General features: G+C 48.2%; 1 protein-coding gene across 2 annotated transcripts in view; it reads right to left on the bottom strand.

Annotated features, from left to right (window-relative positions):
- Positions 1 to 4,895: 4,895 nt before the first annotated feature.
- The window catches only part of LOC146788621 (uncharacterized), an 83,623-nt gene continuing 70,868 nt past the window's right edge, over positions 4,896 to 17,650 (bottom strand). Inside the window, exon 6 of one of the 2 annotated variants that reach the window (XM_085635789.1) lies at positions 4,896 to 8,160. In XM_085635789.1, coding sequence (XP_085491915.1) covers positions 7,463 to 8,160 — 698 coding nt within the window. In that variant the 3' untranslated portion in view covers positions 4,896 to 7,462. The remainder of the gene's footprint in view (positions 8,161 to 17,650) is intronic. The other variant, XM_085635788.1, reaches the window with a different exon arrangement.

Genomic DNA, 17,650 nt, shown 5'->3' on the forward strand with positions numbered 1-17,650 from the left:
TGCCTTATAATCTTAAACGGTTATGGTAACTATGGTTTGGCTTTATCGAAACATGTCGTGTAAGGTGTCTAACACTGTGGAATAATACCCCCATAACATTTCTGGACATGAGGATATTATTCCCCCCTTCTAGAGGGAAAGACATGTTGAAATCATACTTTACTGTTAGCCTCTGACCAAAGCCTCAGCATCACAAAATGGATGCTGCTGCCACGACACAAGTCTGACCTCCTGCTGCTGGGAGTGATCCCAGCCAGGGAGGCCTGGACAATAGGTTTCCTGCTTGGGGAGGTGCTAGCACCTCCCCAGACAACCTTTAGTGTATTGGGGCAGGGTGGGCTGAAAGGAATGAGACATGCCTGGGGCACACAAGGTGTTCCTTGCATAGTCCAGTTCAAACCGGCACTGGGGCAGTCCAGCCCCAGCTCTGGCGCGAAACTGGACAAAGGGAAGTGGGTGTAACCACCCCCTCCCAGGTCCCACCCATAAGGCGTGACCTAGCAGGTATCCCAGCCCCCCAGATTAGTATAAGAGTGGGAGTTGGGCCTCAAGACTTTAGATTATCCTGAACCTGCAAACTTGAACAGAAACTATGGACCTTCGACATTCGACGAAAGAAGAAGACTGAAGAATCTCCCTTGTGGCCAAGGAGTGGCTACCCTGTGCAAACAGGAACCATCAAGAGACTACCCTTTGCTTTGTCCAAGTTCTACGAGGAACCAACTGCAGAGCCCGACCAGAGCCTTGACTTCCAGACTTCTCCGACCCTGATCCACATCCACAGCAGAGCTGAGATCCGTGGAGGCGACGAGAGACGTGGGACCGGCTACCTGGGAAAAGTGGCTAGTATCTTCAAGCGCAGCTTCTGAGGCACCCTCGAAGTTGTGCACCGGGGATTGAGAAGCCCCAACCCCAAGCACCATCTGCACCGAAGACCAGCCCCCCACACTCCACGAGTCCTGCGTGGGGCCCTTCTGCATTTTCCTGCTTGCCGCGTCTGTCCGGTTGCTTGCCCGTTGGCTAGTGGCCTTTGTGACGACGCATCCCGTAATCTTCAGCGCTGGTTTGGCTCCTCCAGACCGGCTCCTGCTCCTTTGAAAAAGAGAAGCATCCCAGACCTTCCTGGTCTGCACCAGAAGCAAGTCCTGCGTGTGTTCCGCTTGCCAAGGCTTGGTGAGTCCTAGTCCAACTTCGACGCCGCCGACAGCAAAAGCCTTCGTGGGACAGCTCGCCTCCTGGTCCTGGTCGTCCGCGACGCTTCCTGGTCCTCGTGGCTGCAGCGACAAGCTTCACCTTCACCTGCAATCTTCACGACATCGCCTGGTTCCTTCCTGGTTCCACGTGGTCACTGGCTAGTGACCTTGACTCTGTCCCTTCTGCTTGCAGGTCTCCTCTCTTGATCCCAGCCTTGGGATCCACCGGACACTCTTCACTGACTGCCTGTCAGCATCTTTCTTCAGGCATCCATAGGAGTCGACGACGAAACCCGACGCAACTTCACCCCTATGCACCCGCAGCCTGTGGGCTAGGTAACTTGGGTACTCCGGTGCTCATGAGGATAGTGACTATCCTAGTGTCTAGTTTTCCAGTCTCGACTTCCTAGCTACTCCGGAAGTGTCCTAAATCTGTCTATTTCTAAACTGTACTATTGCTAGTGACTTTTACGCATTACGCTCTGCACTTGATTCCCGTGGGCCTCCCACTTCCTAACCTTTGGTAGTATAGTGTAGCCCCAGCGATTCCCTAGGCCTAGGCCTATCCTATTTCCGTGACAGTGGTCCTTATACCACTTACTTAGTATATGGTTTGCGTGGCCCCTAGGGCCTAACTGTATTACTTACCTGTGTGACTTAATGTATGCATAAATAAGACTGTGTTGTACTTACCTCTAATCTCATAAAGAGTGCCGAGGGTTTGACTAGAATAAATACACTTTATTTTATATATATATCTGTTGTGGTGTCCTTTCATTTGGTATTCAAGGGATTATATATGGTATCACAGCTGGCTTCACATGCCATTCAGAGTTTAGCCTAAGACTGCTCTTGTCCATGCTACCACTAGGATAGCTGGTCTATAAGGTTGACTTTACAACCAATCACCATAAGGGTATTTGGACTGATATAAGGTGTACACTAGAACTAGTGACATCATACATCAGGCCAACTTCTCACATCCGGGAATACCATTATAGTGTGATTCTGGTAGTGGAGAGTCGTAGAGCGCCTGGCCTCCTGTATGATCGCATCTCTGTCTCTGAAATTCAGGATCTTCAGGATAAAGGGACGGGGGGGGCGCTCCCGGGGGTCTAGGAGCCAGGGAGCGATGGGCCCTCCCCACCACGAAACAGGCCGAGAGGCTGTCCGCCGGCATCCAGGATTTAAACCAACGCTCCAAGAAATCATCCACACGACCCGCCTCCGCTCCCTCCGGGAAACCCACCAGGCGGAGGTTACAGCGACGGGCACGATTTTCAGCATCCTCAACCCGGCGGTGCAGTTCTTTAGAGTGGGTGGTCAGTTCACGCACCTGGTCCTGCAGCTGGCGGATATCGTCTTCAGCTGTCGAAATTCTAGATTCAGCTTCAGAGATGCGGGCGGAGGCGTTCCGCAGGTCTTGTCGAAGAAGGGCCACGTCCACCTTCACCTCTCCCACCATACCCCCCAGGGAGGAGCGGGATGCCGTGATGGCCTAAAAGATGGCAGCAAGGTCCGTGCCAGGGGTTTGGGCCCCTTACCCGGCGGGGCCCGGCTCTTTCTCGGAGGTCGTGAATTTGTCCATCCTAGTCTGGGTGGCCACAGGCGTCGACCTAGAAGCCCTGTCCTTACCCATGGCGGCAGCACCGCAGGCACCGGGGGCACTTCGCCCAGTCAACGGGCAACGGAACCAGCCTCGGCGATTCCGCAAGGACTCGGGAGGCGAACAGCAGGAGGACACCTCGCTAGACCCGAAGACCACTCACCACAAGCCCCACGGTGTATCACCTCGCCAACTGCCCGATCCGGCAACCGATGAGCCCGTAAGAGCTGTTGCTCGTCCTCAGCCCCGGATCCTGCCTGGAGGGGCACCACTCTTTACCCCGCGTCGCAGCCGGGGTCAGGCCTCCGCACACCAGCCAAAGTCACAGGGCGCCCGTCCGCGCCACAAACCCCCTCCCGGGGAGTCCAGCGCCTCCACCGCCCATGCACAGCTCAGGCCTATAGGCTCCAGGGGCCTCCGTGGACAGGGCCACCACCAACACACAGGACTCCGGAGGTGGATACGGAGGGGCTAAAGGAAGAAGGCGAGGGATGACCAATCACCCCCCCCGACCGCCGGCCCGAACCCCCGACGCAGCGTCACAACCACTCTCCCACCGCTGCAGGCCGTGGAGCACCAGGGCAAGTCAAGCCACGTTGGTGGGGGGGAAAGAAGGGGGAGCCGGCCCCCAACCGCCGACACCCGGCCCGATGGGGAGGGCCCCCCGCCACCTCCAGCCCCCACAGCCACTCAAGTCGCCCCACCGGGGAGTCCAATCAGCGCCGCACTCACCGCCTGTCCTCCAGCCCAGCTCTGGGCTGGAGGAATGAGCCCCACAGCACCTCGCTGGGCTGGAGGAATGAGCCCCACAGCACCTCGCCCCCAGCTGAAGGGCATCAGGCAGGGGCCCCTCCGAACCCCCAGGGGGGGGGCCGCCGCAGCAACAGCCTCTCCCGGCCGCCAGGACCTCCAGGCCTAGTTGCCTCGTGGGCGCCGCGGGCTCGAGTAGCCGCGCGCCCGCACCCAGCAACCAGGATCATAGCCGCCTCCCGCCGGGCACTGATGAGACAGCGAGCGCAGCTCCGGGGGGGGGGGGGGGGGGGGGGGGCAATCACGCCCCAAACTCCTGCCAGGGAGAGCCAGGCGGTTTAGGGCCCCAGGACAGCCAAAAGCAGCCGGCCAGGGCAGGATCAGGCGGAGTAGAGAGGATCAGCGGGGTCCGGCGTCAGGAGCTTCACCATGAAGCGGCCATGCCGGTCAGGCGCCACCTAGCGCTCCCCAGCCAAACTTATTTAAGGGTTGTTTTGATGTACAATAGCTCCGTCAGACTCATCCAACCACACTTCAAGAGAAACCCAGCACAAACAGCTGTGACTATCTAGAATTGTCATCCTGCCCAGATGTGAAGGCCCAGATGTGAAGACCCACAGCCGTCACGGTTCTGGCAGGTTCCATATCACAGCGAAGGAAGTCTTACTTTTTTGAGCACTGAAAAGTGCATCTCCCCACCATCATTTTTTACCTACTCAGAACCCTAACGGGAAATAACTTTTCCAGATGCATCAAATAAGAGTGCCACTGAAAATATGTACCAAAGGTAAGGGACGCCTCCAACTCCCAGATACCACAGCAGTTTCATAATAATTACTCACTAGTTAAGTGTTTCACAGGTGTGAAAAAAGGTCATCACCATCTCTCCACACTATGTAACCTAGGTTTTTATTTCAGTAATGTCTCCATTTAAAGAATTTAACTTTCAAATTAAATTCATTTCTTAAATCACATGCCATACATATCCATTCAGTTATTCATGAAAGTAATTGGCATGAAAACTTCACAAGCAGATTACTATTACTATTCACAAGGCTTCTGTGATCAGTCGTCATCTTTTCATCCAGTGAGGCTTCACAACAGGGTGCTTAATGCACCATAATATTCAAGCACTTCTGGTTGTCACAAACACTGCAATACCCACTATTTGAGACAGAAGTGCACTTATGATGTTATGTATGACACCGTGTTTGTAAGGGCAGAGGTAATGCTCGCTATACATCTTCACAAGAGTGAATAGATTAACATTTTACATATTGTCTTATTAATGAAAATTTCAAAACAAACATTCACTAACCAAAAATTAAAAATAAAGAAACTTTGCAGACATTCAAAGTGTAGGTTTATCCAATCAAGCACATACCATAAAATACATCATTCAGTACGAGTACCAGAACGTCTGCTTATTGTATATACAACATAATTAGCGATACTGTTGTACAGTCATGATGTACTAATCCTAATGGTATCAGGCTTAGATATGAAGACACTACATCTCATGCTATCCTATTTGGGGAAACCTATGTGTTAAAGGCAGGAGCTCCTAATGTTGGAGGGTCCCGCACTGCACTGTACAGCTACATCCCAGTAAACCAATGGTTTTTGTATTCTTCATAAAGACTTCCTGTTGAGAGGCATGCTGTTGTTTAGTCTCGGTGCTCTTAGCTTTTTCTCCCAGTTGGTGCACAGAACTCAGTGATATAGAGCAAACACTAAGCACATCATTTGTTTGAGAATATTTCCAAACGACGAAAAGTGTGCTTTCCTTTAATTTCCTTAGTTGCACAGATTTGTCTGATATTTCAAGTATGTTTATTTCTTCAGGTACTTTCAGTGTGTTTTGTTCCTCGTGTATGGCTTCTCTGGTCTGTTTTTCAAATTTCAACATTGTATTTCCTCTTGCTCATTTAATCCAAGTTTTTCCAACGCCTACAGACCTCTTTAGGCTCTCCTTTAAACAACTTGTGTTATTTACCTTTAAGGTTTTGTCACCACTTTAGGTTTTTATCGAATTTTGTGATTGTTTTTGGTTCATTATTGGAGACACTAATAGTATCTTTGAGATGCCATTAATCCACGAGTTCTTAGTTTCAGTCCTTAAATGTTTGTTATAGGCTTGGCTACTCTACTTACTATTTGTTATGTTTTCAACATGTTTCTTCAAATTGGTGGAATTCGCCTCCTTCTCTCGTCAGTTTCGTAATGGACAACAATGTTACTGCCCTCTTTGTTATTCCCTTAATGGTAAGGCAATCCTACTCATGCATCTCATTTGAATTCAGATTTTGATACAAAATATAATTTATAATGCAATCACCATTTAATCTATTTTAGTGTTATAGATTTTAGAAGCCATGTAAATACATTGATTTAATGTGTGTTCATTAGAGGTATCTTTAGGACCTGTTTAAACATTTTCTTGATGCTCGTCTCAACTCTGATAGTAATTTATTTGCTGTGCCCGATTCTCGTGGCTGTACATTATAGCTTTTTAATTGTTGACATGTTGGATCCTCTGCATGTCTAGGTATTGTTCTTATTCTTCTCTTAATAAAACGTCCCTTTTCTTTGTAGTTTTTCTTGTAGAAGTCCGTTTCATAATGGGGTTCGGAAGATTACAAAGGCTGCCACTATTTGATTTTGGGTAGGTATGTGTTACTGTTAGTAAGACAGAACTGCCCGTTTGCTCGAGGGCACTAGGCTTAGCTGCAAAAAATAAAGGGATGTTAACATTGGTGACTGAAAGGAAGAAAATATTTTGCAATACGTGGAGGGGGAAATTCATGAGGAGACTGCCTAGTGCTCAACCACTCCAGCAGTCTGTGTCAAAGCAAGTGTATCACTAGATGACAAAATTATTTTAACAGTGCAAAATGTCAAGATGTGGTTACATTTTCTTGCAACATCAGCACTTCGAGGGACCCTCTTTATACTATTAACATCAGAATTGATTTGGTTCACTTAAAAGGGAGATGGAGATAATGACCTCTCAAAAATAGTTATTAACTGATGAACAGTTAAAGAAATAGTTTTTCGAGAAAGGTTATTTATAAAATATATACATTTTGAAACTTTAGCTATTAAATGATCTACTCAAAAAGTCAATTTGTGATTATTTATCCGTTTAGAGAGCAAAAAGTTAATTTCTCCCTGGTCGCCGTCTCCAGTATAACAAGGAATACCCTAGACCAGGTTGAAGAGGCACTACAAATGTTTTGAAGTACTCTGAGAAATGTATATTTTAATGTTAGTTAAGTTGAAACACTTTGGTAGCTGAAAGCCAGACATATAGTAGATTAATAGAGCTATCACAAATAAGTGTGAAGTGAATTAAATAAAAATAAAAGCATGCATCTTAAGAATCAAAACAAGTTCTAATGCAAGTAAGGAAAGTACACCTGCCATGACACTTTAGCATGTTCATTCTCACTTTTCCCAAAAAATGTGGTCCCCAAAAAATGTGGTCCCCATTCTATTAGAAGCCCATTACTATTTCCGTTACATAATTCTCATATTAGTTTAAACAAACACAATGCCTACCTTACACCTATTTCTCTACTACAGTGTATAGGGTCATCTGTAGAAAAACACAAATGGCAAACAGGTTGATTACTTTCAGAGAGGAATAAAAATTAATGTCTCATAAAACCCTCGCTTCAAGACTGAATACTTTCTTCAATTAATCCACCCATGAGCCACACTTCTATTTCCAACATGTCAGACTGCTGTCTTCCTGATGCTGTTTATTTTGCAATAGTTTTGAATTGAAACCATCTAGTTCTACTGATTTAAGTTGTTTGTTTCTCAGTGAAGTATTCTGTTCAATACCGGATTGCTTTCCTCTCCAAAACAATGCATTACAGGACTTATTTGATGGGGCTGTTTTAAGCTATTATTTTGGGGTTTTCATCATTTTCTTCCTGGAGCGTAGATCTTCACAGGTATGCTTTCTGCGATGTTGGTTATAATCACCCTTCCAAGTGAAGCTTTTCCCACAGTCATTACATTTATATGGCCTCTCTCCAGTATGCAGTCTCATATGCACATGTAGATAATCTTTTCGACCAAACCTCTTTTGACAAAACTCACAGGGAAAAGGTTTTTCGCCTGTATGTGTTCTATAATGCTTGACAAGATTACCCTTTTGAAGGAAGCTTTTGTCACAATCAGTGCATGCATATGGCCCTACTCTGCGATGATCTGCCATATGCCTCATAAATTCCTCCTTCAGCCTGCAGATTTTTCCACACATATTACATGTGTAAGCGGGCTGGTTCTGCTCCTCTGTGTTTTCAAGATCATTAGGAAATTGTGAATACTTCGGATTATGTTCATATTCATTATATTTCTGTAACACTCCTCGTTTGGGCATTCCTTGATACAAACGATTTCCAAATTGAGTTGTTTTTTTTCCTCTTTTGGTCTGGTAACCTTCTCCCCACATTTGCCTTCTTGATGTTATTCCCTTGCGAGAGCTCTGTGACACCTGGCTAATGCTTTCCTGTGGTAATGATTTACTGGATGTCTTTTGTTTGGTAAACGGTATAGTTGCTCGAACTTTCCTTTGTCTGTGCATAATCCCAACTCCTGCTGGAATGAAATGAAAGTCAGTTAGGCACTTTTTAGTAGCAATACAATGACAATTTAGTAAATAACTAAGGCAAAGGGTAATCATGATATGCTCCGCCTGCCAGGCCTATCATTCTGTTCCATCTCTCCTACTCTCCCCACACACCTTCTTCCACCCTCTGCCCTCTGAAAAGCAAGTAGTAAATGTTTCTGTTAATCTCCAAGCATTTAGGATTTCTGTACGGAATTGCACTCTGTAAATCCAGGTCCTCCCCCAGTAATTGCCTATTCTAGTGGATTTAACTAGTAATAACCATAATGATTTGTGGCTATTCAGGAAAGTAACAGAGATTCCAGCTACCTAGACATTATTCCTCAATACTCGTAACCAGGGACTTAGTAGATTAATAGGTCCAAGAAATGACTTGTATTCTCAAACCTTCTGAACTGAAAATGTGTAATAAAAATGTGTAATAAAAAAAAATACATATGTGGATATGTATTATGCGTACTGTACTGAGTTTTGTGCTGTCATTGTAGATATTTAGTATACCAATGGTTCCATCAATATAAAAGGTGAAGAAACGCATTACGGGCACATACACAGAAGATGGGGGGTTTATATATTCCTTCAAAAAGGAGGACATGAGGCCACGAGGCACACCACCCCAACCCCATCCACCCAATATTCAGAAACTAATGGCTTGGGACAACACGAAGCCTAGTACCACAGGTTGAACTATACATGAAGGCGCAGGCGCCGCCACCCCCGCTCCCCATTCTTGGGGAAACACATACCATCCCGAGTCAATGAGGTTGGGGACTACATATCCTATGAATGGGCTGCGTGATGACTGATGCACATGCTTGCCCTTATGAACAAGCTTAATACCCTGGCGAGCACGCGCACACACAGCAGCCCTTCAACATGCAGGGCTTTAAGGACAGGGTTAGGTATGCTGGCAGGTGTGATGTGAACTCTTGATAAAGTATGTCATGGTGACATGTTTTTTTAAGGTACTTGCTTTACTTACTTTACCAAAACAACATATTCAAAGTACACGTTTTCAACAAATATTTTTCCCTCCGTAGTGTTTGACAACATACAGGCTCTGCCTACCTCTAACACCCTATGGAGCAATAGAGCGGTGTGAGCAGTGTAGGTCTGGATGCTTATTTTCGGGCATAAGAGTGTGCATTCACATGATTGAAAACACCAACGTTACATTTTAAGGAGTGTTCTCACCGCTTCATGGGGGTCTAATAGGGGTTTCCACCAGCGAGTGTAAATGAATGCTGGAATACTTCAATTGGTGAAAACTAACTTAGTGCAACAATGCGTGACATCCATATTAAGTGTAAAAAAACATGGTCCAATGTCCCAGTTTCTCTTTACATATCGTTCCAGACAACAACAAAAATTGAATATGCTACTTACCAGTATGCATCTGTTCTTGGCATGTAGGGCTGCTGACATTCATATCTGTGCATAGATCGCCGCCTAGTGTTGGGTCCGGATGTTTGCACGTTGTTGTCCTGGAAGAGTCTTCGAAGTATCCTTGGATAGGTGACTCCTCCCCTGGACTACAGTGCGCATGGGCATCCTCTCCATCCTCAGATTGTTTTTCGCCATTGTGGCAGTGATGGAGTAGATACAGAAAGTGATGACCATGCTTGCAATAATTCTGAGAGCTGCAGCTGCGACAGGCGCCGGGGAGGAGGGAGGGCGATATGAATGTCAGCAGCCCTACATGCCAAGAACAGATGCATACTGGTAAGTAGCATATTCAGTTCGAGGCATGTGGGCTGCTGAATTCATATCTGTGCATAGAATACATAGCAGTGCCCTCTATTGGCGGCGGCTACCCGTGCCAGCTGCAGCGGTCTGAAAAAGTGTTTTGAGAACAGCCTGTCCTACAGCTGCCTGCTGTTTTGACTGCACATCTACGCAATAGTGTTTTGTAAATGTGTGTGTAGTGGACCATGTGGCTGCTCTGCATATATCATGCAGGGGAATATTTCCTAGGAAGGCCATGGAAGCCCCCAACTTGCGTGTTGAGTGGGCTCGTGGTGGAATAGTTAATGTGCGTTTTGCCTTTTGATAACAGATTTGAATACACTTAACTATCCATCTGGCTATCCCTGCTTTGGAGATGGCGTTACCTTTGTGGTGTGGGGCAAAGGCAACGAACAGTTGTTTTGTCTTCCTGAAGGGTTTAGTCCTGTCGATGTAGTACATGAGGGCCCTCCGTACATCTAGTGTATGTAATGCCCTCTCTGCAACAGTTTGTGGGTTTTGGAAGAAAACGGGCAGTTCAATAGTCTGGTTCATGTGGAACTGCGATATTACCTTGGGCATGAATTTGGGGTTGGTACGTAGTACGACCCTGTTGGCGTGAACCTGAATAAATGGCTCTTGAACGGTTAGTGCCTGGAGTTCACTAACTCTTCTTAGGGAAGTGATCGCTACCAGGAAGGCTACTTTCCAGGTAAGGAATTGAATCTCGCATGAGTGTAGAGGTTCAAAGGGTGGACCCATCAGGCGTGTGAGGACCAAGTTGAGGTTCCACATTGGAGCCGGTGGGTGACTAGGTGGAATGACTCGTTTGAGTCCTTCCAAGAATGCTTTGATGGCAGGCACTCTGAAGAGAGAGAGGTGCTGCCTGGTTTGCAGATAGGCTGATATTGCGGTCAAATGGACACGTATAGAGGTGTACGCCAGATTGCATCGGTATAGGTGTAAGAGGTAACATATGATGTTGTGGATGGATGCGTCCAGCGGGTTAATGTCATTATTACCGCAATAAATGACGAACCGTTTCCATTTGGCTGCATAGCAAGCTCTTGTAGTGGGTCTCCTGGCCTCCTTGATGATGTCCATACAGTCAGGTGGCAGATTGAGATAGCCAAACTCTAGGACTTCAGGAGCCAGATCGCCAGGTTCAGCTGTTGCGGATCTGGGTGCTGAACCTCTCCATGGTTCTGCGTCAAATGCGCGGGTTTGATCCGCAGCCTTTGATGCGGTACCACGGAAAGTTCGAGGAAGGTGGTGTACCACGGCTGGCGTGCCCACGTGGGAGCAACTAGGACGAGTGTCAGGGAGTGTTGTCGGAGTTTGCGAGCCACCAGCGGTATCAACGGTGCTGGGGGAAAAGCGTACGCAAATTTGCCGGACCAGTTCATCCATATCGCATTGCCCTGCGACTGCGGGTGTGGGAATCTGGCGGCGAAGCTTTGGCATTTTGCGTTTTCGCTTGTCGCGAATAGGTCTATTTCTGGGTGACCCCACTGCTGGAAGTACGGTTGGAGTACCGATGGGTGTAACTCCCACTCGTGCATCTGGTGGCTGTGTCTGCTGAGCAGATCCGCCATCTGGTTGTCCTTGCCGGGGAGGTGTTCCGCCATGAGGAACATGTTCCTCTGAATGGCCCACTTCCACATGCTCTGAGCCAGATGAGACAACTGTGGAGAGTGTGTCCCTCCCTGCTTCTGTATGTAGTACATTGCGGTCATGTTGTCCGTCCGGATCAACACGACCTTGTTGCACAGATGTACTTTGAAAGCCTTCATGGCCAGGAAGATTGCCATCAGTTCCAGAAGGTTGATGTGCATCTTCTTCTGTTGTGTCGTCCATAGTCCCTGCACTGTGTAGTGGAGTACATGAGCTCCCCATCCCTGGAGAGACGCGTCCGCTGTCAGTACTATTTGTGGAACAGGCTCTTGGAACGGTCGGCCCTTGCAAAGGTTTTGTGGATTCCACCAATGCAGAGAGTTGTATGCCCGACCGCTCACCAACACTAGGTCTTTCAACTGTCCTTGAGCCTGATTCCACTGACGTGCTAGGCACTCCTGAAGTGGGCGCATATGTAATCTCGCGTGCGGGACTATGAAGATGCAGGAGGCCATCATGCCTATCAACTGCATAAACACTCGCGCTGGAAGCGAGTGGTTGGGTCTGAACTTGGAGATCAGCGCTTGTATGCCGTTGATCCTCACTAAATTTGGCTGAGCTGTGGCCGCCAGAGTGTCTATAGTCGCACCTAGGTACTGTTGTACGTGTGCGGGCTGGAGATGAGACTTTGGGTAATTTAGTGAGAATCCCAGACTGTGAAGAAGGTGAATGGTACGGTGTGAGAAAGTGCCATCTTTCTTGCATGGTATGCCCCCACTTTTTGCTAAATTGCTGAATGTACTTCGATTGAGTGTACCCTGGGTTCCTGCCAATCAGGTGCCCAGGGCCTATGTTCCTTCCTTAAACCACACAAACTCCAAATTGGCAAACCCTAGCCACATGTCAGCCCCTAGTAAATGGTACCCTAGGTACCCAGGGCCTTGTGACCAGGGAAGGCCTCTAAGGGCTGCAGCACTCATTGTGCCACCCTCAGAGGCCCTGTACCCTTACACACACACACACTGCCCTTGCAGGCTGAGTGTCTGGGTGCAGGACAAAACAAAGAGTCGACATGGCACACATCACTGTGTACCATGCCCATCACCTACACTGCCAAGGCATATGCCAGCCACCCCTCTAGCTGGGTGCATTACGCCTATGGTGTGGGCACAGGAGCAGGAGCCCTGTGCCCCTACAGTACCCGGGTCCATTCCTGGGCACTGTAAGTGCAGTGCTGTCATTTAAGGATACATGGTGCTGAGAGCTTGTCAAACACGAGCTCCACAGCACCATACTGGCAACACTGAAGCCTGGGAAGTTTGGTATCAAACTTCTCAGCACATTGAACCCACACTGATGCCAGTGTGGGATTTAATGTACTAAGCACCCCAGAGGGCATCTTAGAAGATGCCCCCTTACAGCTAACTTGCAATCCACGTCTGCTCTGAGGCTGCCCAGGCTGCCACACAGCAGACACGTTGCTGGACCCCTGGGTGGGAGAGCCCCTGCTCTCCCGGGCCTGCAACAATGCACATCCTGGGTGAGGTGAGAAATCTCCTCCCCCAGGATGAGCAAAGGGAAGCTTCAAAGGCATGCCGCCAGTTGGAGTTTCCCCAGGCCACTGCAACCCCCCACTCTGGCGGGAAGCTTGGCCGGAAACCCCATACAAGGACAGGGGATGTGCCAGCCTGCCCACCCCACCCCTCAGGTGGGGGAGGCGAGGTGAAGCACATCTCCGGGCTCTCGCCATCTTGAAGATGGGAGGCCCTACCCTATCAGGATTAGGCTACTGCCCCCCTCCCACAGGAGAGAGGCAGGATAGGGGGTGTACCCACCCCAGGACAAGGACCCATTGGTCCCTGGCCTTCACCTACCTGTAACGCCCCTAAATCTAGTATTTAGGGGCCCCCTGAACCTTCCTTCCCCAGATTCCAGATAGAAAAACGACAAGAAGAGCAAGAAGAACAAAGACCTGCCCTGCAGCTGCTAAAAAGAGAAGAAGACACCAACTGCTTTGGCCCCAGCCCTACCGGCCTGTCGACTCTCGAACCTGCACCAGCGCGGCATCCCACGTGGCCAGCAACCTCACCAACCCCGGAGGACCTGGCTACCCTTTAGCTCTAAGCCCCTGGGACTCCCACGAGTAGAGGCTCTACTCAAGAAACCTACTTGCTATCCCTGGCACCAGCCCGGGACCGCGGACCCAACACACTCTGCACCAGCCAAGCCTGGCCAGTGCCGGAGTGGACAAAGACCCTGAGGACGACCCCACGGCGACTGTGACCCCGAGTCCGGCACCCAAGGACCCCCCTCGACATCCCGGAAGAAGCCTGCAGCCTCAGAACCAAGTGCCACCCCAGCCGCGATCAACCAGAGGGTAAGATTCCCGACGTCAAAAGGCACCCCTGCACCCGGCGCCCTGCGACCCCCTGTGCCCAATCCCGGGGTACCCACCTAACCTACAACTACCCAACTTACCTCTCGAAGTGGTGGTGGCACCTGAAACATCCTCGTCCCCGAGCCTGCAGCCTCTTTCCAAACCGGAACATTCCCATTGATTTCCATTGAGCGCCCTAAGGCTCAAAAGCACCCTGCACCCAGCCGCCCGAGTGGCCCTGGCAGTGCCCTCTCTACTCTAACCTACTTCCCCACTTGCCCTGAGTAAGTGACCAGGAACCCAGCTCCCACAGCCGCGTGGCTTGCCAGACAGCAGCCACCAACCAAGGCCCCCCTATCCCTCATAGGATAACATTGGGCCCAACTCTCTCTGCACCCGGCCGTCCTGAAACCGCTGAGGGTGAACCAACTGTGCTTACCTGACACTGGGGGACCCCTGAGTCCATGCCCGGAATTTCAACATTACCAGTCGAGTACTTACCCTTAAACCGCTAACTTCATTTTCCTCATAGGGTAACATTGACTGGCTTTTTCTTCAAAAATCTTCTAAGTGTGAACTTTTCAAAACTGCAAAAATTCACCAAAAATCAGCCAAGTGACAAAAACGAATTTACTCACCTGCTCCTAGGTGAGCTCCCAGTGCTGGATCTTGGTGCCCAGCCCTGACTCTGAAAAGTGTTCACAACTATACTTACTTCTAACTCATTTTTCTCCCATAGGAAACCATTGTCTGCTTTTCTGTGAAATTTCTTCTAAGTGTCTACTTTTGCAAATTTGAAATATTCTTTTAAAATCGTACCATTTCTGCAAACGAAATTACTTACCTGCTTTTGATAAGGACCCCAGTCCTGGGTCTAGGCACCCAGTCCTGGATTACTAAAGTAACGATAAAGTACTCTACCTGCAATTTGAATTTCTTGCCATAGAGATCCATTGAATGTTTTCTGTGAAATATTTTCTAAGTGCTAACTTTTGAAATAGCTAAATATTATCTAAAAATCCTTACAGTTATTAAGTCGACTTTCCTCACTTGATTCTGAATACTGACCCCAGGCTGGTTCTAGGATCCAGACCTGGAATTCCAAAAGTAATCTGAAAAGTAATTTATTACAAATAACCTGAATTTACCATTGAGCTCAATGCATTGTTATGTTTAGGAAATAGGATTGTTTATTGCAACCAACTGTGACTGTTTTACAAATTTATTGCTTGAAACAAAAGTATTTATATTCAACCTCTCATTCTGAGAAAGTATATTTTTTATCCCCTTGTGGTTCTAAAAATAAAACAAGCATATATTTTATATATACAAATCATTGGCCTAGAGTTCAGTTATTGAGTGTGTGAAACCATTTGCTGACTGAGTGTGTACAATAAATGCTTTACACTGTCCTCTGGTACTGCCTTACTGCTCGACCAAGCTACCACTTTTGAGAGTAAGGTCATACCTAACTTTGACCTCTATCAGCCTCTGGGGGACTGTGGACTCTGTACACCCTGTACCTATTAGGGAACAGTATATACAGAGCCACTTTCTCACATTGGTGGATCAGCGGTGGGATACAAACTTGCATTTGTTGGACTACTTGGTTACCATCTGATCACACGACAGAACTCTTAAAAATTGCCTTTAGAATTCTGATTGGTTTTTCCAAAATTACTAAAAGTCTTGCTAGGGCCTTGCTTAAGTCCCATTAGAATTTTAGAAAAATAAAAGTCACTATAGTCAGGGTAGAGGGTTAGAACTGTCAGGTTAGAATGTCTCAAACAAACCCAGCTATTAGTGATAATAATAACATGGACCTGGTGGAGGAGCTCGACCTCACACCTTACTTACACTTGTCTTTCAAGGAATTGAGGTCCTTATGTAAACTCAAAAATTTACAAATGGGTCAGCATCCATCCAAACAAGGGCTCCAGGAGCTCCTGGCTGAGTATGCTAAAGACCACCCATCTGAACATGGTGATGGCCAGTCAGATGAGGAAAGGGAAACAGGGGAGGAGGACAGCAACCTCCCCATACTATTCCCTAGGGAGGAGATGGCACCCATACCCTCCAACTCAAGACATAGCATCTGGGCACCTAGAGACCACACAGGTGGCTCTGGTCCCAGAGACAACACTGGGGGACCCCCCAGTGAAGAGGACAGCCTTGTGAGGCTGGCCAAAAGAATAGATCTAGAGTCCAGGCTGCTGGCTCTAGAAAAGGAAAGGAGAGAGATGGGTTTAGCACCCATCAATGGTGGCAGCAATAATAAAAACAAGGATAGGGAGGAAACTTCTGACCTTAAAATCCCCAAAGGGATTGTCCCTAAATTTGAGGAAGGTGATGATATCACCAAATGGTTCACAGCCTTTGAGAGGGCTTGTGATATCAGGAAAGTAAAGAAACCTCTCTGGGGGGCACTCCTGTGGGAACTGTTCTCTGGTAACTGCAGGGACAGGCTTCTGACCCTCTCTGGGCCAGAAGCAGGATCCTATGACCTCATGAAGAAAGCTCTGATTGAGGGATTTGGATTCACCACTGAGGAGTATAGAATTAGGTTCAGGGGGGCTCACAAAACCCAGACCCAGTCCTGGATTGATTTTGTAGATTTCTCAGTGAAGACACTGGATGGTTGGTTAGCTGGACATGGTGTGCAGGATTTTACTGGATTGTACAATTTATTCATGAAGGAACATATTTTGAGTAACTGCACAAATGAAAAGTTGCATCAGCATTTGGTAGACCTAGGTCTAATTTCTCCCCAAGAATTGGGAAAGAAGGCGGACCACTGGGTCAAGACTAGGGTGACCAAGACAACCACTGGGGGTGACCAAAAGAAGGTGGTCACAAAACCTCCCCAGGGGAAAGGTGGTGAGAATCCCCAAGATAAAAAGTCTGAGTCTTCCAAAGGGCCCCAAAAACCTGTTCAGGTGGGTGGGACCCAAACTACTCCCTATGTGCCCCAACCATATAGGGGGAAGAACTTTGATCCCTTAAAGGCCTTTTGTAATACCTGTAAGAAGCAGGGACACCTAACTGTATCTTGCCCCCAAAACAAAGCCCCTAAGGCACCCAGTACAGCCACTCCTGGGGCAGCAAGTATACAAATGGGATCAGAGGTGTACCCTGAGCAAATCTGGGAACACACTGAAGCAAGTTTAGTCTCCTTGGGAGAAGTGGAGTTTGCCACTGTGGCTGTGTGGCCCCCCAACTTGAAGAAATACTTACAGTACCCCTGGGTGAATGGAACTAGGGTAGAAGCTCTGAGGGATACAGGTGCCAGTGTCACTATGGTGAAAGACACACTGGTTTCCCCTGAGCAATACTTGATTGGGAAGTCTTACCCAGTCACCAACGCTGACAGTGTCACCACTAGTCATCCCATGGCCATGGTAACATTAGGCTGGGGGGGGGGTTACTGGCCTGAAACAGGTAGTGGTCTCTCCAAAGTTGCCAGCTGCATGTCTGCTTGGAAATGATCTGGAAACCTCAGCCTGGGCTGAGGTTGAGTTAAAGGCCCATGCAGCCATGCTGGGCATCCCTGAATTGGTGTGTGTGCAAACCAGAGCACAGAGCAAGAGGAAGGGTGAAAAAGTAGGTTTGGAGCCTGGAATAATGGCCCAACCAACCAAGAGGAAGGACAAGAAGACTGGGGGACCAGCTTCTGTACAGCCCAACACTCAGAACCCCTCTCCCCCTGGAGAGGATGTAGATACCTCTGAGGGAACTGAGTCCAT

Source organism: Triturus cristatus, chromosome 11, assembly GCF_964204655.1.
Source record: "Triturus cristatus chromosome 11, aTriCri1.1, whole genome shotgun sequence".
Classification (NCBI taxonomy): domain Eukaryota; kingdom Metazoa; phylum Chordata; class Amphibia; order Caudata; family Salamandridae; genus Triturus; species Triturus cristatus.